General features: G+C 44.9%; 1 protein-coding gene across 1 annotated transcript in view; it reads left to right on the top strand.

Moving 5' to 3' along the window:
- The first annotated feature begins 23699 nt into the window (after positions 1-23699).
- LOC115321576 (connectin-like) overlaps positions 23700-26424 on the top strand; it is a 114615-nt gene continuing 111890 nt past the window's right edge. Inside the window, exons 1-2 of the mRNA XM_040218787.3 lie at positions 23700-23725; positions 23990-24981. Of these exons, the coding sequence (XP_040074721.2) occupies positions 23700-23725; positions 23990-24981 (1018 nt within the window). The remainder of the gene's footprint in view (positions 23726-23989; positions 24982-26424) is intronic.

Genomic DNA, 26424 nt, shown 5'->3' with positions numbered 1-26424 from the left:
CCGCTGCGGCGAGACGCCGAAACACACTTCTCCCAAGCGAGAGAGTGTGTTTCGGGTTCTCGCCGCTGCAGAAGCTGTGCGCTGACGTCAGGTTTCCCGAGAAATGGCTCTTTGATGCTCTGTGCTACCAGACCTTCGTGCTCCAAGTCTGCGCCCGGCACTCTATGGCTCCGTCGTCGAGGTCATCCACGATCAAAGGGATTTTTCAATAACAATGCCCCAGACTAGTAAAAAAAAATGAATGAAAGACAGACGACAAAAGAGAGTAAGCCATATAGTAAATGGATAGGACAGATGGAATGTATCAAACTTTAATTAGGGGAAAACAATAGTGGATTTTATTGGTGGGTAGTAAGAAAATTTTTGTAGGTCGTACATTTCTAAAAAAATAACAATTCGGTAAGAAAAAAATGTACCCCACCACTCTTTTTTTTTTTAATATACAAAATACTTCCGACGCTCCACTGCCTGCCAGTCTTACCAAAACTATTCAGACGCGGTGCAGATTTCAAACAATAGCGCGCCATTGAAACCGAATTTATCTTTTCATTCGGAGTCACTTTCGCCACTCGGAAGTGAGCCCGTTGCAACGAAAAGGAAGAAAACTTTCCGTAAAGAACATCTTTTTTTTTTTCTCTCAAGGCTTTTCCTGAAAATCAAAAGGGTTAAGCTTTCTAAAGAAATTCAAACAAACCGAAACACAAATAGATTGTCCTTTCAGTACAGCGCACTGCCGCGGTTCGCCTTCTAATTGGATCCGCGTTCGTCGGCTGGCGCGTCGGAGCGCTCTGGCTCTCGTTGCGACAACGGCCATTGGACGCAGAGCGCGTAGTCCCGGCTTTGCCAATTAGCGCTGCCACTGGCTACGGCACCTGGTTACGCTGATGACCTTCTTTTTATTCCCCGGTGAGGGAGTATCCGGAACCCTCCTCCCCTCCATTCCTCTGTTTTCCCCTATTTTTGGGAAGGAATGAAATGGCTCCACGAGACCAAAGACTACTCAGGGTGAAGCGCCCTCGCTTCTGCGAGGTCGACGTCTTTGTGCATCGCTTAGGCACGTCGAGTTTAGCAATTCAGTTTTATCGCGGTAAAGCTTCCTAGTTTAGGTATTTTTCGTAAAATATATGACCCAAATGATAGTCTCAACGAGGTGCTCTTTAGAGCTGCCACATATCTGTTATCTTGTACTGACCACCAATTGAAAATTGGTGTACGAAAGTGTAGAAATAACTTGTACTTAAACTCGTTCGTCCCCAAAACAAGCCTGGACAGGAACCACCTTCCCATCACTGTCGTCTCTCTCACCGATACTTTTCACTTTAACCCTGCAGTATCTGATCATCTGTCGTAGCCGCTCATTGTACATATTTCTTTGTTGAAACAAAATGTGTTTACCACCCGCTCCCCTCTTTAACGCCTAATGACCCTGAAAGTAAATAAAAAATAATTTGTGGAAGGCGTCATATTTCTCTACATTCCTAAATGCTCCTGCATGCGTTCTTTTCCGCGATGCACTCGAGAACCAATCACTGGTCTCGCGCTAATGAGTTCACCGATTGAGAAGGATGAACCGTATTGCGTCACAATGGGCATCATCCTAGGTGGCAAAAAATAGTCAGCGCGTTTTGCCAATGAGGCAGCATGGCAACAACTTACGTCCTTACTCAATTTCTGAACTGACTAAATAAAAGACAATGATTCGTATTCCGAATCTGCCACAGTGCGATATACAATCTATCACTTTCGACCTTACATCTTCTCAACTTCTTACACGGCTGACGGGGAACCAGACTTTCAAAGGTGTGTGATTGTGTGCTGCACCGCGGAGCTCTCGGAACAGCACTCATAGGGCTTTGTTTAATCAGTTCATCGAATTAAAATGGCGATCAAGGATGAGGAACCAATGAGTTGCCGTGGACGCGTTTCAATCTGGGTGAGCATCACTCCGGCGTGCGGTTGTGTATCACTACTGCGTGGTGCACGTTAAAGACCCCAGGCTAGCGCTTGTACTGCACTGGCTAAATTTGTGATCTTCAGCTGAGAGACAAGTAACCCGTTGAGGCAGACCAAGTTCAGTCTGTATAAACATGCCCACACCACCATTTTGCCCCTGAGCGGCATGACCATTCAAGAACGATAACAAACGCCAGTGTCATTGGATATGTCGATTAAAGGAGAAACAATAATTGGCGTTTGAACGCTTCGCAAGGCTGTGTAAGTGCTGTGCCTAACACTCAACGAAAGTATTTAAGATAAGATACTGAATATCTATTTCAAAATGTATTTAGAGTAGTGTTCAAGTAATTTCTAGTATTAACAATCTTTAGTAGAGTACAAGTACTTTGAGAAAGTAATGGCATTAGATTCGAAGATACTTGGCAAGTTTTGCAAGCTGGTAATATGAGAATAAAAGTCAGACAGGTATGCTTTTTTTGTGATGACTTCTATGAGAATCACATTTTCCTGTGATCTTTATGACCTTCAAGAAGCACTTTGGCTGCTGTAATAGATGTCTACTCTGAAATACTTTGGGATATGCGACATAATGCGTGCCGAAATATTTTACGAACAAACGGGACTCATGTATTGTAGAATGGTATACTTGCCGTGCTCTAACGGCATGCTCGGCTCATGACGGTTTCCGGAATAAGTTCGTAATATGCCCCGCCGCGATTCGGGAGACCTGGCATGTAGTCCGGCATCGCACATCAATAAGAACCGAACTAGAAGTTGGTCAGGAAGCCGCACTTATTGATGAGTACGCGAGTCAATGGCACACGTGCACGCTGAGGAGAAACATTAACTCAAGGACAGGAGCCTCTGTCGCTGATTAGCAACCGAAAGCGAATATCTTGTCCCCCACTCAAAAGCGAGAAGGATTTATGTTTGTCCTTTGTCCCTCTTGTTCCCCTTCTCCAGGGATTACTTTCATCATTCTTGTCCAGCTCGCTTGCACCTTTGCATTTCATTGCATTATAATTATAACCTTAAATTGCAAGCTTCACCCTTGTTGGTGTTCGACTGGTGGCAGCTGATAAAACCCGTTTGCTCTACTGACGTCTAACCCCTAATTAGCTCAGTTGGTAGAGCGCTCCACTTGTAATGGAGAGGTCCCGGGTTCGATACCCGGACCAGGCGGATTTTTTCGGTCGCGCACCAGTCACCTAGCTGTGTTTGGAGATTTATGTTTGTCCTTTGTCCCTCTTGTTCCCCTTCTCCAAGGATTACTTTCGTCATTCTTGTCCAGCTCGCTTGCACCTTTGCATTTAATTGCATTAAAATAAAAAAAAAGGAACACCTGTAGCTTTAAACTGTAATATATATAAACTGTAATATATATATATATATATATATAATTTCATTCATCAGCACATATTTGTTCATATATATATATATATATATATATATGAACAAATATGTGCTGATGAATGCACCGTACTTAATCCAAAGAATCAAAGTTTCCAGGAACCCGCCGAAAGCCAAAAATTGGCGGAGCCAGGATTTGAACTCTGGGCCTCCCAATGTCCGGTCGGGTGTGCTAATATATATATATATATATTAGTGCTATATATATATATGCTATATATATATATAGTGTTATATATATATATATGTATATCAGGGTGTCGAACCGCAACCGAACCGGTATTTTTTCTGGAACTGAACCCAAACCCGAACCGTTATATTGTTATCGCGATGAACCCGAACCGGAACTGAACCGGAAAAAAAATAACGGTTACCGGCTCATGTCAAAACGGTTCGGCCACGCGCTGTTGACAATGAATGTGCTATCAATGCCATTTGTTTTTTAAGTGCCGTCAACTGACACACACCTCGCTTACATATTTTTCTTCTCCACTCAGTCTTAGGAATATAAACGCTGCATCCATGAATCTTGACATAGGAACCAGTATTGCGCTGGTCGCGGCTTGCACGGAAGAAAGAGAATTGGGAGGCTGTGCAAAAAAAAAAAAAAGAAATCGCGTCACGGGATTTCATTTTCCTACAATCTCGTAAATCCTAAATGCTGCTGTGTGCTCATTTCATAACACATTTCTAGAACGCGCGAGTTCTTGAAGTTTGCTTCCATCGGAATGAGAAAAGAAAGGCTGTGGAGTTTGATAATAATGCATCCGGTTTCATATAGGCACTTAGAAGCTAACATATAGGTGACATTCACTTGACGTGACTCGCTAGGTTCGCTGCCATCGCCCACCACGGTCGCCATCTTCGAGGTCTCTTCCTATCGCGAATGCCATCTGGCCGGACCTTTTGAGCGTGGTTTAGCAGGATTTTACAACTTTAAAGGGTCTTCTTGATCGAAACTAGGGGTTATTCGTATACTTTGGTGCTTTTGAAGCGCCGTGGGAGTATTTTTTGAGTGTTGCAGTTTGTTTTTGTCGCTATCGGACTCGTATACCGCGGCCGCGTTGCTCCCTCGGCTCCATGCAGCGCTCCGTGTCGTCCGCCGTGCCGACGGCGGTAGCTCTTGCAAGAACTAATTTTTCTACTTTGGTGCTTTTGTAGCACGGTGTGATTACTCTTTGTTTTGTTTTGCTAGTTTCTTTATTGTTTTTCTCCAGCGGATTTTCTGTACTACGGCCGTGTAACCGTGTTGCTCCATCGCCGCTTTGTCGTACATACATCGTGCCTTCGGTGTTCGTTCCTGTGCAGAAACATACCGTGCAGCTCACAGAGTGCGCAGCTTATGAAAAATGTGCCGCATTTTTCCAAACCGCATGTAAGCGATTTGGCGAGCGGGAAGACAAGCGACGGCGACCCGCTTCGCTGCCGCTCGATCACTCGCGCGACGAGGCAAACCGCATGAAAGCGACAGGAGCACACGACCAAGGCGATGAGCGCTAAGTTTTCTAGAAATCCCAAAACCGAGCTACGCGACGAGTGACAGTGAAGAGTGAACCGCATGTAAGCAATTTAGCGAGCGATGGCGACAGCGAGGGGAGTCGGCGACGAGCGACGGAGATTTCTCGCGATCAGTCTTCACGTCGCTCGGTTTTTGGATTTCTAGAAAGGGTCGCTTATCGCCTTGATCGCATGCTCCCGTCGTTTCATGCGGTTTGCCACGTTGCGCGAGTGACCGAGCGACAGCGAAGCGGGTTGTCGTCGCTTGTCTCGTCGCTGTCGCTCGTCTCGTCCCGTCGCTCGCCAAATTGCTTACATGCGTTTCAGCCTTTACACACGGTACTCGGCGGCAACAAGAAAAACGGCCCGCCCCCGAGACTAACTTTTCTTCTCTCTTCTGTTAACGAAGCTTCAACGATACGAAACTAGCTCACACTAGCAGCGGACGACCGCGTAGCGTATACCCAAGCCAGTCAAACCGAGACCTCGAAGATGGCGGATCGACGGTGGCGCTCCCTGGCAAAATCGAACCTGCAGGCTCAGTCAGACATGTACAAATTACTCAAAAAAGGTAGTTAAGTTAAGTTACTGAGTATCGACGCCAAAAGTAATTGGAGTAGAGTAGAAATTACGCATTTGTAATAGTAAATGAGTAAACTACTAACTACTCTAAAAAGTAGCGAGTTACTTTGAAGTTATTTTCGAAGTTACTTTTTTATATTTTTGTGGTAGCGAAACGAACAACAATTTTGATCAATGAAAAACCCTGCGAGCCTAAAATAAATGCAGTCTATAGCTTGCGTTTGAGCCAAAATAAATTATTCGCTCACAGAAGCAATTGACTTTCAAAGTTCTTGATAGGAGAGTTTTCCCCTTTTCCTTTTAAAGACGTCCCCAGCCGAGGTAAATAGACGTTCCACCGTGGCACTGAATAGAACGGCAGCGTTGAATTTGAGAAACAGGCTGTGCAGGGTCGAGTAAGCGAGTGTCGGCATCTTAGGTGTCCATGACGAAACATGTGAGGTTTGCCTCGGGTAGAGGGTCTTTTATAACAAACTTTCCTACTTTTTCTTTTTTCTTCGTCAAGTTGAGATTGCTATGACTGGCCCCTCTTTATTCCGACGTCGTTCTGAGAGTACGCTGAGCGAATGCACCAGACCGTCAAGGGTTCAAGTTTCGCGCCACGACGATGAGATCATCAGGACGACTGCACGTCCCGTTGTAGTGCTAGTGCTACGCTACTGAAAAAAGATATGTTTTGGTCTAACAGAAGATGAACCGAAGTATACTTCGCCGCTGACGCCGGGTCCAACAAAAGGATCTCCCAAGGGTAACTCGCAATCCTCGCCGGCGACTGCAATATTCTGACGCGCCTGACACGCCTGACAAGTAAATCGTTTTTAACAAAGAGGAGGTCTCCCAGGCATGGATGGTCGGAAGGACACGAAGGATTACGTGAACAAGCATAGTCGCTCGTATACAGTTACAGCTGGAAGCGGGAACGTGCTCCCATGAACGGATTATCCGTGCCAGGGTTTGTGCGCGGGGGAGTCCGGTTTTGCAAAGGCGTATGCGCTGACGACAAGGCGACCATGGGAACAGGCGCCCAGCTGCGAGGTCATTCCAGTGGCGCCTCCCGTGGAACCTACCGCTTGAGTCAGAACTCTCTAAAGACAGACAACAACTCTCGGAGTGTCCCCGTCTTTCACGGTTGCAGCTGGAAACGCGGCGCCTGCGTGCATTACCGGATTAGGTCAATACCCGACCAAGGCTTGTTAAGCATCTCTTCCTGCGTTCGAGCGTGCCGGTGTTATGTTTTGGCTGCTCGTCGCCACCTTGACCCAAGGACGCCTTCCCGAACAAGGGGGCCCCTTGTTAGGGAATGCCACCTCATCTGCCGGCGTCTTATTCATTTCTGCGCTCAAACTTTCGTGATGGGCAAAATTAGCACTATATAATTTCGAAAGTAGTTAGTAATTTGAGTAGAAGTTACCTGAAAAAAGTAGTTAAATTAAACTACTAATTACCTAAATCAAGTTGTAATTGAAAGTTACCAAGTTACTCGAAAAAGTAGTTAAACTACAGTAGTTTGAGTAGAGTAGTTGAACTACGTCCAAGTCTGGGCTCAGTGAATACCACCTTTTTGTGAGACAGCGAACTCTTCTATTTTAATATTTATCCTATTACGTCCTTCTGGCGTTGCGTTCGGTGAAGTGTTTTTCATATTCCGTATCTTTTTTAATGAAAACTTCTTTAAGGATCTAATTTGAGTTACCAAAGGCTAGTTCAAATAAAGAAAGCTGTATTTTCTCCCCACTGCTCCTTCAATTGCTTACACGACGAGGTGGCGGGATAGTTAGCGATTTCTACTTGTAAGTGGGTTTGGAAGGAGGTCGCGTATTTTACAGCTACTGCGTCGGACCCAATTAGATGAAGTCCGAATGCGTAAACGTCGGTGAGGTAACCTTTGAGTGCACATAAAGAAACCATTCCTGGTAGAAATCCCTGAGCCTTACTTACACTACGATGTATCCCGTTTCGTATGTGTTGATTTAAGATGTTTTATTTGTAATTTATTTTGATGTTGCAATTTGTCATTTATAATTTCCGAACCGGTTCGCGAACCGGTTCAGCGCCCCGAACCGGTTCGCGAACCGGTTCGCGGATCGAATTAATCGAACCGGAACTGAACCGGAACAAAATAAATTTACCTGAACCTGAACCGTAACCGAGCCCGTATTTTTTTTCGGTTCGACACACTGATATATATATATATAAAACGTGATTTTTTAAGCTTAACAGATTTGTTTTAAAAAATCCTTGAAAGTTACACTTATTCCGCTTGTTGAGGTGAGTTGTACGGCCAGGGGGACATATTATAAGGGGCTAATCGTAACGATAAGTCGGCTAATTAATTGAAATTTGTTAAATAACTTTTTAATTAATGAAAATAGACATATGGTTCCAATTAGAAACTTGCTCAGCGCCATCGGAAACGACTAGATCAGTAAATATCAGAAAGAATTTAAGCGCGTGAGAAGTGTAGTAGTGCACGAAAGTTACCACTCGTGGAGCAGGTACAAGGCTGGGGCTAAATAAGAGACGTAAAAATCGCGCGGGCGCCTTACCGCAACCGCTAGCTTTTACCTGCTCCACGAGTGGTAACTTTCGTGCACTACTACGCTTCTCATGCGCTTAAAGTCTTTCTGATATTTACTGATTTAGGGGTTTTCGATGAAGCTGAGCAAGTTTGTAATTGGAACCATATGTCTATTTTCATTAATTAAAAAAGTAATTAACGAATTTTAACTAATTAGCCGACTGATGGTTATGATTAGCCCCCTATAATATGTTCCCCTGGCCGTATAACCCACCTTCACAAGCGGCATAAGTGTAACTTTCACGGCTTTTTTAAAACAAATCTGTTAAGCTTAAAAAAAAACACCCTGTATATATAAGGAAGGCTAGGAGGGAAACACCTGAAACACAGGTGAGTGTGCACAAAACAGCATACAAAACCCCTTCAGTCAACTTTCCGAGGGGGAAGGGGCCCGGTCAAGATTGTGACGACCGATGATGGTGTTCGCCCGATGGTAGCCCCCCGGGAAGTCGAATAAGAAAAAAAAAAAAAAACTAAAAGTTGTTCGATCCCGCTGGACACATTACGACGTTGGTAGGTTTACGGTGGCCAGTGTGGTCATGTTTATTTTGAAAACAAAACGACAAGTCAACGGTAATACCAAAACTTCCAAAAATTAAAACCCCATACTTTAGTCCCCAGTCTCAAGAGCCGAATTCCCCGAGAACCCTCTCGGCAGCCCTTTTCTAGCCTCGTAGATGCCTCCTTTCCCTCCAGAGATGGACCAATCACTTCAAATTTCACCACTCCCACGTGGTACACTGTCGTCCAATGGTCGGCGAGCTGTCATCCTGTCGCTGTAACCGCCAAACCTAAATTCCTTGTAGGGTTGTTCTCTGCAATTTTTCCAGTCTGACTGGCGCCAACCGCTAACTTATTGCATCGGGCAAAAAGCGACAATTTTACACTAAGCGGCGAAACCCTCTATATACAGGCACATTCGGCTAAAATCCACAACCAGCTGCAAGAAGGGATATGTCCGAGCAGACTACCGAAGCCCGAGACGTTTCTTAACGACCGCGGGGAAGCCACTCCCCACTCCCGGCCGCTCTGCCCCCGCAAATGCTCCCTCCAAAACGCCGACACTCACAAAGAAAGCTAAAAAAAAATAAAACGATGCCGACGCAACTGTAGAAAGATAGACTTTTCTAAAACAAATCTTACTTATTTCTAACAAAATCCTTCGTTACTTAACACCTCCCCACCAAGAATGTTGCAAGTACACTTGCTGTTCGCGCAACATCTGTCCCCCTTCTCGAGACAGACGCGTAGCATACGAAAACAAAACAACAACAGAGGAGCTATACCCCCTGACAAAAAAATAATCTGTTGGGCGACAGGGAAAACCAACAACGCAAAAAAAAAAAAAACACAAACAAACACAGTCCGGTGAGACCCAAACCCGCACGTTCCAGATTCCACCATGACCAGTATCTACCTAAAGGAAACCGTAGACGCAGGCAGCCAATTCGGGACCGCTAACCGAAAAACAAAAATCCACAATACCTTTACAACACTGAAAAGTCAGAATCCGCCTAACTCGATGCGGTCCAGCCTCGACAAGGCATCTGCGCAAGTATTCAGAGACCCTTTAATGTGGGATATTTCAACATCGTATTTCTGTAACGCCAGAGTCCACCTCGTCAGACGAGCACTCGAGGGGGCCGAGTAAGTCAAATAGGTTAGCGGGTTATGATCTGTCCTCACCTTTACCTTTGAACCGAACAGCCACATGTCCAAACGTCCCAATGCCCACATCACAGCGAACGGTTCTCTCTCGACAGCTGACCATTTCGACTGAGCGGCAGTAAGCTTCTTGCTCAAAAACGCTATTGGTTCCTCCCCTTCCTGCGACTCCTGGGAGAGACATGCCCCCACGGCGTGTTTGGATGCGTCGGTCGTGAGGATAAACTCCTTGCTCACGTCCGGGGCGGCCAGAGTCGGCACAGTAGCCAGTGTTTCCTTTACCGAGTTAAACGCCCGTTCTGCTTCTGTGCTCCACGGTATCGAGTTGGGAACCCGGCGGTTCGTGAGGTCAGTCAATGGGCGCACTACTTCCGAATATCCTGGAACGTATTCTCGATAATAGTTGAATAAGCCCAGGACACTTCTTAGTTCCCTCTTTGCCTTAGGCGCCTTGAGTGCTGCAATGGCGCTCATCCTCTCCGGGTCTGGAGCATGTGACGATGACCCCACCACGTGGCCAAGATACTTTACCTTCGGCTGTGCGAACCTACACTTTGTCGGGTTTACAGTAAGCCCCACAACCTGAATTGTCTCCAGAACCTTCTGGAGATGTTCCAAGTGCTCCTCCCAAGTCTCCGAATATACCGCCACATCATCAATGTACGCAGAAGCGTACCCGTGGTGTTCTTTTAGTACCTCATTCATGACGCGTTGAAATGTCGCAGCGGAATTTTTGAGCCCGTACGGCATCACTTTCCACGCATACAGCCCGCGCGGGGTCGCAAAGGGTGTGTATCTCTGCGAGCCCTCGTCTACCGGTACCTGCCAATAGCCTCGCGTCATGTCCAACACCGATATGTATCTGGCTTTTGCCACGTCGTAAAGAAGTTCTGTGACATTCCCCATCGGGAAGCTGTCTGCCTCTGATATTTCGTTCAAACGTCTGTAGTCTATACACATTCGGATCTACCCGTCTTTCTTGGCGACACACACGACAGGGTGCGCGATGCTGCTGTCCACAGGGTAGATAAAGTCCCACTCGAGCAGCTGTGCTACCTGATCTTCGACCGCTTTTCTGAGGGCGATCGGCACCCTGTACGGATATGACTTCACGGGTTTCGCTTCGGCAACCAGCACTATCTTATGTACCCCTACCACACTTCTCCCTGGTTTTTCAGAGAATACTTTCCTGAACTTCCTCAGCAATGTCGCGAGTTCCACCCGCTGGTTCGCACCAAGATGTGGCGAGTCATGGGTGATCTCCTCGATGGTCGTGTGATGCGCATTGTTTGCCGGAACGCTCTCTACATCTCCGAATTCTTCATCGGATTCAAAGATAACCCCAACATTCTGTGCCCGTGCGACATACCTGCGCAACTTGTTAGCGTGTACCCACCTGTCACCCCTCTCCGGACAGTCAACGATGTAACTGTCCGCGCGTTTTCGCTCCTTGATCACTGCGGGCCCCGACCATTTCGGCTGGAGCTTACCGGAAAGCCCCGTCTCGAGAACAAGCACCCTCTCGCCCACCGTGAACTCTTTCGGGCGTGCCCTCAAATTGTACCGGTGGGCATATGCCTGTTGTTTCGCCTTAGCATGCTCGTCAACAACGCGGGCTGAGTCTACCATTCTTTCTCTCAAATCTTTCAGGTACTTGGCCGCTGGCCTGTTTAGTCCTAAAGGCGGCGTCCATTGCCCCGTCCATGTTCTTTTCAGTATAGACAGCGGGCCCTGAGGCTCTCTGCCATACATCAATTCGAATGGGGACCTCCCCGTGACCTCATCCGGGACCTCCCGATACGCCCAAAGAAGGCACGGCACGTACTGGTCCCAACACCCTCCCCTCTCACTCACCACGTGGCGAAGCATTGCCTTAAAGGTGCCATTCCAACGCTCCACGATACCATTACTCTGGGGGTGATCAGGCGTAGAAAACCGCATTTCCACGCCCAATCGGCTGAGGAGCTCCTTGGTGAGCTGAGACGTGAAATTCGTCCCTTGATCACAACAGATCAGTTCGGGCACCCCGTGTCGCGAGAACACATCAACCAGTGCCCGGCACGTGGACTTTGCTGTGAGCGAGCGGAGATGAATTACCTCGGGCCATCGCGTGCAGAGATCTACGACGGCCAGAGCGTACCTATGCCCGCGAGCTGAGCATGGCTCCATGGGACCGATGCAGTCCATAAAGACAGTTTCGAAAGGTCGCTCAGGTCTCGTCAACGGAGTTATTGGGACTCGGTCCGTCGCCATTTCCCGCGCGAAAATCTGACACCCATGACAAGACTGACAATATCTCTTGACATCCGCCGCCATGGTTGGCCAAAAGAACGAATTTCTAATCCTCTGTTTTGTTTTCTTTTGTGAAAAGTGCGCTCCACATGGCATGTCGTGCGCCAATTGTAACACCTCTTCCCTACGGGGCTTCGGGAGCACCAACTGTTTGCATTCTTTCCCGTCAATTTGTTCCGTGTGATACAACGAATTACCTTCAATCAACATGCCATGCGTGCCGCTTCGGGCCTGTTCCCACGAGCCCTGCAAAGAGCCGTCGTCTCGCTGTTCGCTTACGAACCCCGTTTCGGTCGCGCTCCGTTCCGTAACTGTCTCGACCAAGTCTACATCACACGTGCTCCCGGCCGAATCAATACCCTCTACCACTTCCTCGAACTCCAAAGGGGGATCGCCGGAGACCTGGTCCTGTTCCGCTCTGATTTCTGCCTCCAGCCTTTGCACCTGTTCTGCCTGCTCAGCAGACTCAGCGTTTGCTCGCGTAAGCTCCTCAAATGTGTCCGGCGTCAGCAGCGCGTCCACCCCCTGCGCGAGTCTTTCCGTTACCGCACACAGCACGGCGACATGTTGGCCAGTCCCGCCGTCTGCGGTGCACAGCCCCAACGGCACATACCTCAGCTCTGCCGTCACCGTCTGGCCGAATGCACCTCTGAGCATGATTTCTCCCCCTCCCCGCCTGCGTGACTCCTCGGGCACCACCTCCCGCCTCACGACAGTTATGTCAGCGCCCGAGTCCAAACAGGCAGAGAAGGGTGTGCCCCCTGCCGTAAGCTGTACCCAGCTTATACCCGAACCTGTTTCCCCATGCCTGCGCGTCCCCGCCGTCTCAAGGGTCTCGCGTGACTGCGGCAAAAGCGCTGCCCTTGCACTCAGACCCGCGGAGGCCGATTTATTCCCGGGGTCCACGGCTCTATGCGCTAATCCAGGACAGTTCTGCCTAAAATGCCCCAGCTTCCCACACGCGAGGCACCCCTGTGGTCGGGGTTTCTCAATCCTTCCCTGGTAGCCCCCAACTTTCGCAGGCCCACCCCGCAAGTTCACCTGTGGCTTCTCAGCCAGTCTCTGGGGCCTCCAGTTTCGATTGTGTCTACTCTCCTCAAATTTCTCCGCAAGTCCCGCCACTTCCTTTGGCCTTAGCCATTCTTTGGTTTCGTTCTGAAGGACGTAGGCGCGTACATCATCCGGCATGGCATGCTTTAGGCGATCTTAGATGGTCAGCTGCCGTAGATCATCTAGTGTCTCTACCTTGCGGCTCTCCATGTAGTATCCATACATAGTATTAAGATTTGTAGAGAACTGTGCCCACGACTCGTTCTCTTGTTTGCGCCCGACATTAAACCTCCGCTTGTACTCATCCGGAGTTATCCTGAGCTCGTCGAGGATAATGTCTCGTAGCTCCTCGTACTTCAATACCCGTCCCTCTGCTCTGTTTGCCACAACGGCGCTCGCTTTCTCATTTAGAAAAGGCAAGAGGATTGCCCCATGTAGGTCCTGTGGCACCTCACAACTCGCCAACATTGTTTCAGCGCTTTTAAACCATGCAGGCACCAATGTGTCTGTCACGGGCATTGGCGCCAGCACCGCACGTAGCTCCTTTGCATACCGTCCGACTCCCCCCGTACCCCTAGTGTTCTCTTCATGAGGCTGCCCCGTTATTTTGAGCTGCTCTAGTTTTATTTTCTCGAGTTCTATCTTTAGTCTCATGAGTGTTATCCCACCATTAAGGTCATTCGAATCTGTTGGCTGCCCTCCCTCACTGGTGCCAGCGTCTGGTTCTGAGTGGGCGCCACTGAGGGAAGACCCTGGGGTCTTCGATCTAGTCTCTCTGGTCATGGTGAGCCTCGGCGAAAACGGGCATGGGACTCAACCACTGTTTTTGCCTCGCAAAATCCAATTAGCTGCTCCTCCAGTCGCCGCCGCCCACTTGCCGCAGTGTCCCCACTCGGCCTGGCGATCATGCCCGTCGTCTGGAAGTCTCAGCTCCTTCTTCGTTCACCGAAAAGCCACAACCAGCTGCAAGAAGGGATCTGTCCGAGCAGACTACCGAAGCCCGAGACGTTTCTTAACGACCGCGGGGAATCCGCTCCCCACTCCCGGCCGCTCTGCCCCCGCAAATGCTCCCTCCAAAACGCCGACACTCACAAAGAAAGCTAAAAAAAAATAAAACGATGCCGACGCAACTGTAGAAAGATAGACTTTTCTAAAACAAATCTTACTTATTTCTAACAAAATCCTTCGTTGCTTAACACCTTTCCTTGCCCCCTTCTGCACCAGTTGAAGATTGTCAAGATTCCAGAATCAGAATCCATCAGTTTATAAATGACCTCACCTGGCGGAAAATGAGTTTTGAAACTTTTGAGGACAAAACAAATTGCGCGCATTTGGAATGAGATAAAAGAAACGCTTTTGAACGAGCTTCGAAGCAACTGTTAAGCCACAACGGGACATAAGGAACTTTCGGGAAGGCGAATCTAAGTCACTGCAGTTCGATAAAGCCATATCATTCTTTGACCGGGGGAGTGTCTGTGCTCGCATGAAAACGTGTTCGCGCGTTTTCACACTGGAACCCCCTGAACCGGTGTATTTCGAAAAAAGTTCATTGCGATTGTACAGTGTGTTAACGTCGCAAGACTACGCTGAAAGGACCACTCCAGCTCCAGACCAAAGATGGGGTCTGAGGATCAAATCCGAATGATGTCACCAACACTTCTGTGGCTTCAAGCATAACGTGCCCTTCAAATACAAATTGAAAACGAAAAAAGAAAAAAAGTGGACAAGAGGACAGGTGGATACATACAGGCGGGCGTACTCGGGGGGAACCCATTTGTCCTTTTGTTGGCATGTGGAGACTGCGTTTTGCTCGCGCCTTGTTTCCTGTCCTGTGTTTGGTCGTTTGGCTCCAAGTTTGCAATCGGTTCAGATTTTCCCTGGAGTCTGAACACCCCTAGTTACGTAGATTGTTCCTGCTAAATTGTTTCCCCGAGGTTGCGAAATGTATTTTAGGTACTGAGCAGAACATACTGAGAAACGTAAGTCGTGAATACTTTGGACTAAACCGTATTTTCAATGTAACAAAATACTACCGAAAGTATTTAAATACAGTATCTTGTGTGGCGGATTTAAGATAAGCACAAGTCTGGGCTGTGTGCATGCCGATACGTCCGTAAGTATATTGGCGATTCTGTACAACGCAAGCAAAGTGGGCAAACGCCAGATTCTATATTTATTGTCGTTGTTATACGTTCCGAGAGATTTTGTGTTGCGGTCTTCAAATCACGGTCGTGTTTATAGCTGTCAGTTTGTTCAGCGCAAAAATGGTGATCGCCGACAGCCTTGGGCCCCGTTAAAGGTCATCAGAGTCGAAAACTTGGACCGCTGGGCGGCGGGTCTCTATATAACAAAATCAGAAGCACACTTTCAACAGAAACATTCTTTTCAATTTTGTGCTACGGCGCACTCTTGTCGTGAACATCACTAAAGAAATAAATAAAGGAACAGCAACAACGACACAAACGTCTAAAAGCATTCCCTAAGGACGCTTTTTCTCTAAACCTGAACATCACTTTTTGGAGGGGAGCCAGCTAAACGGTCGGCAGGCAATTCTGAAAGAAGCTGTCAGTTGTAGCTGCCTCAACGGACTTTTATGTCCTAGTTATTTACGCTCGAACACCGGAAAGCAGCTTTGCCATTCCTGCCCCCCCCCCCCACACACACACACGCACGCACACATATTTCTACATAAAAATGTCGATGGTGATGACAATGCACTAAAACTTAGATAAAAAAAAGGCAAGAGTTTTTTTTTTTTTTTTAGTTATTGCGGAGTGTGTGCGTGGGCAGAGAAGAAACAAGAATGATTCGCAGTCTTAGGTTAATTTTTTGCCCTGCAAGATTGTTATAGTTTTCTTCATTTTATCTGTTCGCTACAATGTTTGGATGAGTCGGTGCATCGCTATGCTCAGTTTCCCTTCAAGTCAGACTGCAGCCAACGAAGACGATCAGTGACGCAGACGATCAAGCAGCGTCAAAAATGCGTCGCCACGGCGATTGTTGTTTTTGTGACTTCGCGATCTCCAGATAAATTATTCACGCACAAAAGAGAGCGCAGGATCACGGCGCGTTAATTCGCCTATTTGCTTTATTCGGTGATAGCAAAAAAAAAAAAAAAAAAGAAGGCGATGAGCGCCGGATGGAATTTTGCAAATACCATTCCTTCGTGTAAATCAGAAGACACTCAAGCAATGTCAAAATACGAGCCAACATTTTTTATTTACGCTCTATTTATGCAAGCGATTAAAACACATTATCTGCAAATACATTATAAAGTGTTTTGGGAACTAGTAAAAGTTTATGCAATTTTCAGCTCGACTTTAGATGAGAGGTTTAGGATCATTGTTTTTATTTGTGTTAAGCCACTGTGACAGAGGCATCACTGCATTGGTAGAAGGAGTGCACTATAGCCTTCAATAAAAAGTAAGAAACAACAACAAAAAAATGACATTTTGGCCAGCGTAAATAAACTACGCATCGGTAGCAGTGGGTACAAAATGCAACATTTGAGCATATGACGTCATCTGGATAAAAAAAAAATATATATATACTTTTGTTGAGCGCGTTTGTGATAAAGCTAAATGCAAGACAGAATAAAAGACGAAGAACGGTCAAAACATGGGTCGTTTTGTCCGTCCCTTCATGTTTTATTCTTTCTAGTATTAAAAAAAGATAAAAAACATGTTTCTCTATGAGCCGACACCGTACCTAAACCTAACATTCATCAAACAGAAATTTGAGGTTGTGAACGTCTGTAACATTTATTTCTCTAAAAAAAAAAAAAAAAAGCAAACTCTAGTCACCAAGAAAGGAAATTCCGTCTTTCTTTTCACTGAAATAAATCCGTCGGACACCCACAGCCTCAAATTTCGGTTTCTTTTATGCGTAGTTTACTTCTGAGGGGCCGAAAAACCAAGTTTTATTTTCTGGGTTGAACTTGGATGGAATCACGTAGTGTAATTATCCATAAGGTGAACTAGCAAAAACATTACGCAATGCACAACTGTTTGATTGATGACACAGTCAGAAAGAAGAATGAATTATTTGCTGATTCAAGCAACCACACAACAAAAAAAGACTTACACAACAGGTAATGACATGAACAGATCAGTACAAAACAATGTTAGGAAGATTATCACCCTCAGGTAACATTTCATCGAAAAAAGGATGACGTAACATTTGCGCAGAAACTATTTTCTTACTAATGAGAGCCGGCCCAAGTAACGTACGTCAGTCTGTCAGGAAACAACATTATTTGACGATGTTGAAACAACCTCATCAGGTAATTCCTTTCACTTTCTTCGGGTGTTAGGAATAAAAAAAAATATTTTGATATGGTGGGAAGGGGTGTGTTTTTTTTTTAATTTAGTTTTCTTTATCTAGTCTACGAGAAAAGAAAACATCTCGTAGATTAGATCAATTAAAATAAATTTAATTTACGAGATACACAAAGCATCATGTAAATTGCACTCGATTTCGATTGACCTGACTTGGTTCGACCTTGCATGGTACATAGCTTGAAGAAATTTTAAGCGAAAACGTGTTGTAAAGTCCAGTCCCACCCCAGTTGTTCTTTATTAGCGATGACGGTTTCCATATAATTGTAATTTGTTTAATAAATGTGGCAACCTCCTTTTGCATTTTCTCAATTTATTTTTTCACTAGCTTTTTTTGGGTTTCCACCAAACACTGGCGTATCCTAGATAGGCTTGACGTTAAAATAAAACGAAGATATTTTCACTTTCGGAGGACCTCGTCCCAAATAAATTAACATTCGATTGGGTTCTAATATGCGGAATCTAAGTGCACAATTTATGATAGATCTCGTGTATATTGAGCACCCAGATACTCTACTATGTTTATCTTCTTTAGCGGTACACCGAGTTGTGTATGTAAAACGAGAAGGTTGACGTTCTGAAGTAAACATTGAGTGGTCGCATGCGCAATACTTCACCTCGTTTTTAATTTTTATTGAAATTCGACCAACAACTTAGAAAACCAAGCAGTCCTTTTTGACTTGATATAGTGACATGAACCGGAGATTGAGGCAGGGAGAAGTAAATGTTTACAGTGGTAGAAAAAAAGGCGACAACGGCGAGCTTCAACCGGTTCCCCTGCACAATAACTGCTCTTTGCGACTTAATGATGCCACACGGTATAAAGCGCAGTCAACCACGTAGAGATGAATGCTGGACATAATTTATGTTGAAATGTCCTTTAGACATATCTAAAATATGAGCGACCCCTAACACCGATATCTGGGGGACACCCGACGTTACGCCTTAGTAAGTTTACGTTTTGTCGTTAACAAAAGCTGCCGATTTTCTATTTTCTCGATCATCAGCAAGCCAGTTAAAAACACTGTCCGAGATTTTCAACGACTCTATCTTGGTAGAATTCAACTATTGTCCCTCCCAGCTTAATAAACGCGGGGCGGGGCGAATCCGTGCAGCTTAATATCGCTGCAGCCACGGAGACATTAAAGGATGCCGAAGAACAAATCACAAAGCAAAACGTGCGAGCCTCACATCCTGAGTTTCTTCAGCTGTCACTCATTTTAGCTTTGTGTCGCATCAAAAAACACTTTCGAAGTCATTCTAAAGTTAAAAATTATTTATGTCTACACTATAAAAGAAATTCTTTCTGAAAGTTTTTCTGACACCCCAAGTACTCTTTCAGCTCGTGAAAAGAGGTTCTGCCTCAACCACTCTCGCCATCTGGCGCATTCAAGAGGCAACAAAGCGATGATATCTTTGCTATCAAAAAAGGAGCTTAGGAAATATCTTTATAGGCTTGTTTTTCTCCGCGAAGAAACCTTTTAGGGGGTGTTGAAAATAACTTTTTATGGTGCAAAGTTTGCACAAGGCGAAGAAACCCTAAGAGTTCTTTTACGACCAGATTGTTCTTATAGTGTAGGCGTTTCACAGTGTTAAACTATATGTTCTAATCTCTTTAGGCTCAGTAGCGAAGGAAGCCTATATTTGTCGTCCCTATTGTTTTCGCCAGTTTTTGAAAACGGGCTTTACTTGCTCTTTTTTCTATTCGCTAGGCGGTTTTCCAGAGATCAGAACTGTGAAATAATGAAAAAAAAAGGCTAGAAGAAATACTAGAGTGCTTTTCTAGTACATGGCTATAGTACTACACAAAAGTATTGTTTTGTTTTAATTCGGGTCATTTGATGAGATCAAATATACACTCGTGGCTTAGTTAAGTATCTAGCCTGCTCTTTTTTATAAGTGAAGAAATGGGGACGGGGCGACTACTAGAGAGGACGTAAATACAGTTTCAAGACCACTATTGAAGAGTCTGGCTTAATTAACAACACTGGCCACCAACCGACCCAAGTCGCTGATTGACGGAATGCCTTGTTGTTTGAACCTTTCACGTGCTTCCACTATTCGTCTGGGCTGTATTTTAATTTCTCAAAAAAGTCGTTAAACAATGTTTTAAAATGTGACACCGCATTTTTTAGACGTTCCGTGAGCTATTCTTCCCGGTCCAGAATACATTGCGGTTTGAGAGTGATCAAATTTCATTAAACGAATTTGCTCGTCATACTAGTGTATTTTCACAAATATAATCAAATCAGTGCAATAATTATTCAAATTTAAATTACATACATACACTCTAAGAAGATTGCGACCTACGAAATCAGTTCAGTGAATGATGAAGCGGAACATCTATTTAGACCTCAAAATTAAGTGTGCGTTGTCGCATTACACAGTGCAAGCATGAAAAGCATGACGCTTTGCATTGCGTAATGCCACTGCACAGGCTTCATTTTCAGGTCCAAACGGATATTCCGCCTCATCATTCGCTGAACTGATTTCGTAGATCCCAGAGATTGACTTTTTGAGTGTTTTGTGGGTAAGTAGACGCGCAGGTATTTCTTAGAGTGTACGTACAGACGAGTGTACGGGCAAAAAGCCAACGTCTGTTGGCTGGACCAGGCCAACCTAGTTTTTTTTTAAATTTATCTAAGGCACTTAAGACAGTTTCTCAGCCTACACTTTTGCATAAGCTTTGCACCGTACTAAGCAATCCATCTCTGGTTAACTTTCTCATTGCTCACAGTACAGGCGTTATAACTCTCTCAAATATTTTTTTGCGGATTTGTCATCAGGTGTTCCTCTCGTTTGAGTTCCCTAAGAGCTACTATTTTTATTGTGCATAAAAATACGTCAACGACTGCGTACTCTATCACACGATCATCTTATGACGAAATCATAATACTCTTAATAATTTCTGTAACACCTGACAAATGACACTCTTTCAAGTGTTCGCATGGCTTGTTCATAAGGCTGCGTCGACTGCGTTGTGTCGTCTTGCGTCGGGCAGCACAGCGCCTTCCCATTGGCTCGTCGTACGGGTCGCCAGAGCAACAGCTCGACGCAAGTAGTCTTAACGCTGTCTAACGCAGTCAAATGAAACTGCGTGAATGAACCTTAACACTTGACAAATCAACATATTTACCCCAATACTGTGTTTATATAATTTCTAAGGGAGTCATCTCCTTTCTTGTTTGCATATCCACTAAATAGTTGCAGCTCGGTCTTCTTTCTGTACTTGGCATGTTTTGGTCTAAGCATATTTTGAGAAGAAACACAGCACTGAAAAAAAATATTAGATACCTGCAGCAAACATTGTATGTAACTACGCAAGCTACTATGCTGCTAACATACAAAAACTCCGGTCCGTCGAACCCTCAAATGCGGTTCAGTCACTTTGAAGTTTAGACGATGAGACGTAAATAAACTCGAATATTTTCAGAGAAAGCGTTACGGTTTATTTATTGCCAAGGTTAAAGACATTTTTCGCCCGACGTTTAACATTAAGCTAAGGCCATCATTTCTGCACGTCGTGGCATCAAACGCCTAAAATGTGCATTGGTTATTTATTTTATCATATTTGTTCTCATTAATAACGATTCTCAAGTTTTTGATACATCACCAGCAAGGAGTCAACGTGAGCTAACGTTTCAGCGTTTCATTCACGAATAAATATATTTTACTCCGTTTTCTTTTTAAATGTATAAAATTTTGAACTTATTGCCCTGAACGCTCGTTCAATATAATTTCTGTCTGCCATCGATTGCTCTTGATATTGCTTGATAGTGAATTTTTGCTTTCTAACAAGGTTGAACTAGTTGGTTCAGCGTTATTGAAGGGGAAAAAAAAAAACTGCGCAAAAGACGGAAGACAAGTTGAAGTACACACACACTGCGCTGACTGACAACTGAAAATTTTAATTCTGCACAATACAGCCAGTAAACATGATGCTGGAAAACTGGAAAAATAGAAACAAAAATAAACATCCTGATAACCCCCCCCCCCCCCCCCCCCCCGCCCCCCAAATTCTACCGACAAACGCCTACAGAAACTTGCAGGACTTCTGAATAAATTCCACCTCGTCAACCACCAGGGCGGCCGACGGGGCGCTGACACACATGTCGGCATCATAGCTGGCAATGAAAATAGCCTCGTTAATTTCTCTGCCAGTCTTATTTCTGTGCCTTGCTAAAGTTTTATTATAAATAAATCGCCGTTTTATGTCGCGCAGGCGCGGAATGAAATGGCGTTTTCGGTGAGTCGTCAGAGTGCGCGATCACTACAGTTTGACTCACTGTTGCTAACAGACGTGTCCTTCGATTGATTTCTTTTATCATTATATCAAAATTTAATAGACATACGCTGCACAGTGCTCAATAGATGGTAACATGTAACTTGTTACAATACTGTGTTACTGATTCCGCGTGGAAGTTGAAACTTAAGCCTACAATCTATCGTCGAGGCCTCTGTTTCCGTTCCTATTATACACATATAGTTGAAATGTCGAGCGTTGATATAGCACATCAAGCCAAACGTGGTGGTGAAAGGATCATAAAGATATCTCCATGCCTTCAAGAGATATGCATCAGGCAAGATGATCATAGTACGTCAGGCGCTGGCATGACATCACCCTTGCCGCCATCATGTGCAGTGACACGCATCGCATGTCCAGAACGGCCGCGGCGATGCGGAGACTCGCGTTTCAATCTGCACTATTTTGCGATTTCCTGTGTGCCGTGCGGTTAAATACGCTTGTTTTCAGGCGTGATATTTGTTTCGTTCGGTTTCTTATATATCGTTCAGTTGTATAAGTCTCCCTCATATTTAAATATCTGTTTCGTTCGATTGTTTCTGTAACTAACAAACAAATGTGTTATATTTGATATTTGTATTAATTCCGTTAGCTACAAATACATCTGTTACGTTCGATACATGCCTTGCATTTCACTAGACTCGGCACGTAAACGTTGTCACACTTAAATTTGTGGCCGTGTCGTGTATACACTGCCTACCCTTTTTTCTTTGATCTTATTTTTATTTTGTCTGCGTGCGTGACACTATTTAATTGTTTCTTGCTCACCCGCTACTCGTGCAATTCCTCTAATATATCTGCAATATCTGTAAACCAAGTCAATGCATTTTTTAGCTAAATATTTTCTGGCTCAATCAGTACACCCTTTATGAGAAATAGAAGAGAAAAAAATATACACGAATGAACAAGTCTATAAAAAGGGTTTGCTGTCATAGTGAAGGTTCAATTATTTCCTGAAGATAGAATTTTATCTTCGCCTATGCTTGACATCGATTCCATTGTTGACGTTTTGCAAATATACTGGATCCTCAAGATTTCGATCACCTTGATCCGAACGTTCAAACAACAACAATAGTCAGTGAAAGCTATAGTTTCTAGAACAACTCAGTTGGCAAACCGCCATAGGAGCGTGCTTCGAAAAAGTGGCTCCGATCGGTACTCGAGAACGGAACTAGACGCGATTGCAACGCCGCCATTTTTCCCGCAGCGGCCACTGCGGGAATTGCACGGGTGCACGTACCGGTTTAGCCGGGTAGCGCAAGGGCCGGTGTGGCTATCTCGCACCGCCATCTTGCTGTAGCCATATAAAACAACTTTCATGTTTTCGCTTGCCGCTAAATAACGGAGCTGTAATCGTATCTCGTTCGGTCTTGGTGGACGCGAGAGGTACGGATTTTAAGGGTGAGTTTTCCAACTGAGTGTCATAGTAATGTTGGTGACAACCTAAAAATCATAGGCCGTGGCAGTTCCGATCCTCATGTTATCGCTACACAGGCAGGAGTGCTGCGTTAGTCGGTAAGAATGCCAGAGAGAAAATCACCACGTAATAAGCAACGCCCTGAGTTTTTTTTTTAGATGTGATGGACTCTAGTGGTTATCAATAAAGCACATAAACTCTAAGCCCCTGCTTTCACTTTCCACCGGAGCACTCGGATAGTAAAACAATTTGATATGTACGGAAATATATCCCGGTGGATGACAAGGATGAAAGACGTCTAAACCTTGTAGTGGAGCAGGAATTCTGAAACTCGGAACATGGCGAGAGAATGAGTCATGTTGACCTGTACCGCATCCTAGAAGAGAAATGTTTTTCAGCTTTTTCACACACCGTACAACCCCCGCAGTTTGCTGTATTCAAATCACCAAACGCCTTTAAAAAAATAACGAATAAAAAAAATAAACAAACATAGTGTAGTAGAAGCTGGCAAGAACATTAAAAGCGACCCGCCAGATCTCAAGAAACGTCGGCAGCCACTTTGGAAATTCCGGATGGTGCTTTTTTTACCTCACCGCGTTTAATTTGGCAAGGATGGTACAGAAACGCTCTTACATACAGTTAAAAATTGGTTACTAAACACAAGAATTGCTGTGGGCACTTATGTTTTTTTTTTTTTTTTATATTGCGTGGGAACCGTCATCAACAAGCTGAATGGTTCGAAGAGGTGTTCTATGACGGTAGATACTAGTCAGTTTATACAATATTTATGTTTTTCCTGGCATTCACGAAGACATTCATTATGTACATATTTTTTTCTAGTGCAAACTACTGTTTTAAGTGCTACCGAAATTCTAATCAGTTCCATTTCATTTTTTTTACAGATTCTTCAGTCTACTTCTTCTTCTCTTGTGTTCAACGCTACAACAAGCGCTTGGCAATGACTCAGACTTAGTCCCCGAACTCTGCGATCTCAGGGACCAGCCAATGTATTGCAAGTGCGAGAATAAACACATCGGAAAGGACGACGTCGAAATCACCTGCTTTGTTGTGAGAAATCTCACAGAAGACCATGTTGTGTTTAAAGCCTTCCAGAACCAGCCATCGATCGTTTCGATTACCTTCAGCACATTCCGCAGTGATTACCATCTCCACTTCGTTCCGACAAAAGTACTGCGTTCCGCGGCGTCTTCCCTGGAGACCCTCAAATTCACTCAAGCCAACCTTGGCTCGCTTAAGACTCACTCCTTCTACAACCTGACTAAACTAAAGACACTATCTCTCGATTCAAACGACATCACCGACTTGGAAAAGGAGTCCATTGCCCACTTGCCTCACCTCACAAAACTAGAGATGGGTGACAACAAGCTCGTCAAGCTCCCTGCTCACGCTCTCTCGCGTCTGTCGGCACTGGCGCACCTATTCCTAGAGCGGAACCAGATAAAGAGCATCGAAGACATGGCCTTCGCTGATTTGGGTGCGCTGAAAGAACTGGACCTGAGCGACAACTTGATCGTAGATCTGACGGAGGGCACATTCAAGGGCCTCGACCATCTGGAGCGGCTGGACATGTTCCGGAACAAGCTGCAGAGGTTGGACGCCCGGATCTTCCACGGGGCGCCGGCGCTCGTGGAACTGGACCTCAAATACAACGAGGTTTCGGAGGTGGACCCGCTGGCCTTCGAGGGGTTGCCGCGTCTCAAGAAGTTCTACTTCTCTCACAACCGGCTGCGGATTTTACCGGCGAACATGTTCTTAGGGGCGCCGAACCTGCTTACCGTGGACCTGTCGCAGAACCAGCTGCTCACGCTTACCTGGAGGGCTGTCCAGGACTTGAGGAAGATTGACGCCGAGTCCTTCGACATGAGCCTCACTGGTCAGTAATTTTTGAATGGTCTTTAGCGAGAACGGCGGTTCGGGCTTTGGTTCAGCAGGGAATTTTCATAGACCTCACACTGCGGATTTCGGGCTCCGCAACCGCATGCTCAATCGATAATGGAAGTGACGGCAAGTGCTTACACTAGCAGGACAATTTTTCTGCGTATGGTCTAGCAACATTTCCTATTTTTTATGATGTTCTCTAATATGTAAATCGAGAAGTGACTGCCGAAGCCTGGATACACTGCTTCGGATATAAGAATAAAACAAAAATATCACCACTTTGCAAATTGATTAACTATTTCGGCTGTGAATCTGCAATAACTATGCTGCACAAGTTTGCATGAAGAAGATTGGTTTCCTAGCTCTCACAGGCTCTCCCTGATGATTAGCTAGAGAAGTTCAGATGGTTGTAAAATAGTCTTCAGGGTTTATAGGTAGCGTCCGGACAGGTTTCAAGGTTTATAGATTATTCGTAAATAGCTTTCAGGTATCTAAAGTATTAGAACATTCGTAAAGTTTTGACGGAATTCAATCCGAACGAAAACAAGAGTGACCTTTAATAAAATTACATTACCTCAGACTGATTTAGTATGCTGCGCTAATATCGAAAAATAAGTGGTCAGTAATTCAAACTTTTTAAAATGAAGTTTGTAAGATAATTATTTTTTATCGGGGTCCTTACTTGTTACCACGAAAAAAGGCCAGTTTTTGCATGCATCTTGTTTACAAATTCAAACTCCGTTGCCCCTGAACCAGCTTTAAATGTGAATAGGATTCAAAGAGAAGGTTCTTCATTTGAGCAGACAGTAAGTAGAACAATGGTTATAGGAATTTTAAATTGGAGATGAAAAGCTGGAACTCAACGACCAACCTGGAAAAGCTTTTGTTCTTTACATCGATGGTCTCTTAAATCAACGAGGTACGCGGGCAAGCTGTACCAGGCATAGCCTGAAAGATTCGGATACAACAAAAGCCAAACGCGTGAAGGTTATCGTTAGGTTATACCTATGTAATGCTCTCGCACAAGGGCCCTCAAAGGAAAAAAATTACTAAAATAAATGGAATTGTAGGTTGCCGCTTCGGACCTCAACGGCGAGTCGTTTCTTGACAAAAATGTGAAGTATAATAAAAATTGAATCTTTATGGCATTATGAAGCATTCTACATAGTGATAATTATCTGACAGGCCCCTCTACAAGTTACCCAAAGACTTATGGTGATTTCCTGTGGTACCCAAACATAATAATTCTATAATATTTCTTCCTTCAGCGTGTTCGAATTAGGAGTGAAATACCGTTCTGAAAACAACAAAAAACACTTTGAAACTGAATACGAATGCCGCCTGTATATTTCTTAATTTTAAGTGAAGTTTTTTTAATTGTTTTATTGTTTTTTCCGTCATAAGGTTCCTCATATCTGTGCAGGTCTTTCCGCTCCCA

The sequence above is a fragment of the Ixodes scapularis genome, unplaced genomic scaffold (genome assembly GCF_016920785.2).
Source record: "Ixodes scapularis isolate PalLabHiFi unplaced genomic scaffold, ASM1692078v2 PGA_scaffold0__279_contigs__length_252992795, whole genome shotgun sequence".
Taxonomy (NCBI): Eukaryota; Metazoa; Arthropoda; class Arachnida; order Ixodida; family Ixodidae; genus Ixodes; species Ixodes scapularis.
The sequence above is the reverse complement of the archived record's forward strand: the minus strand, read 5'-3'. Positions and strand labels throughout refer to the sequence as shown.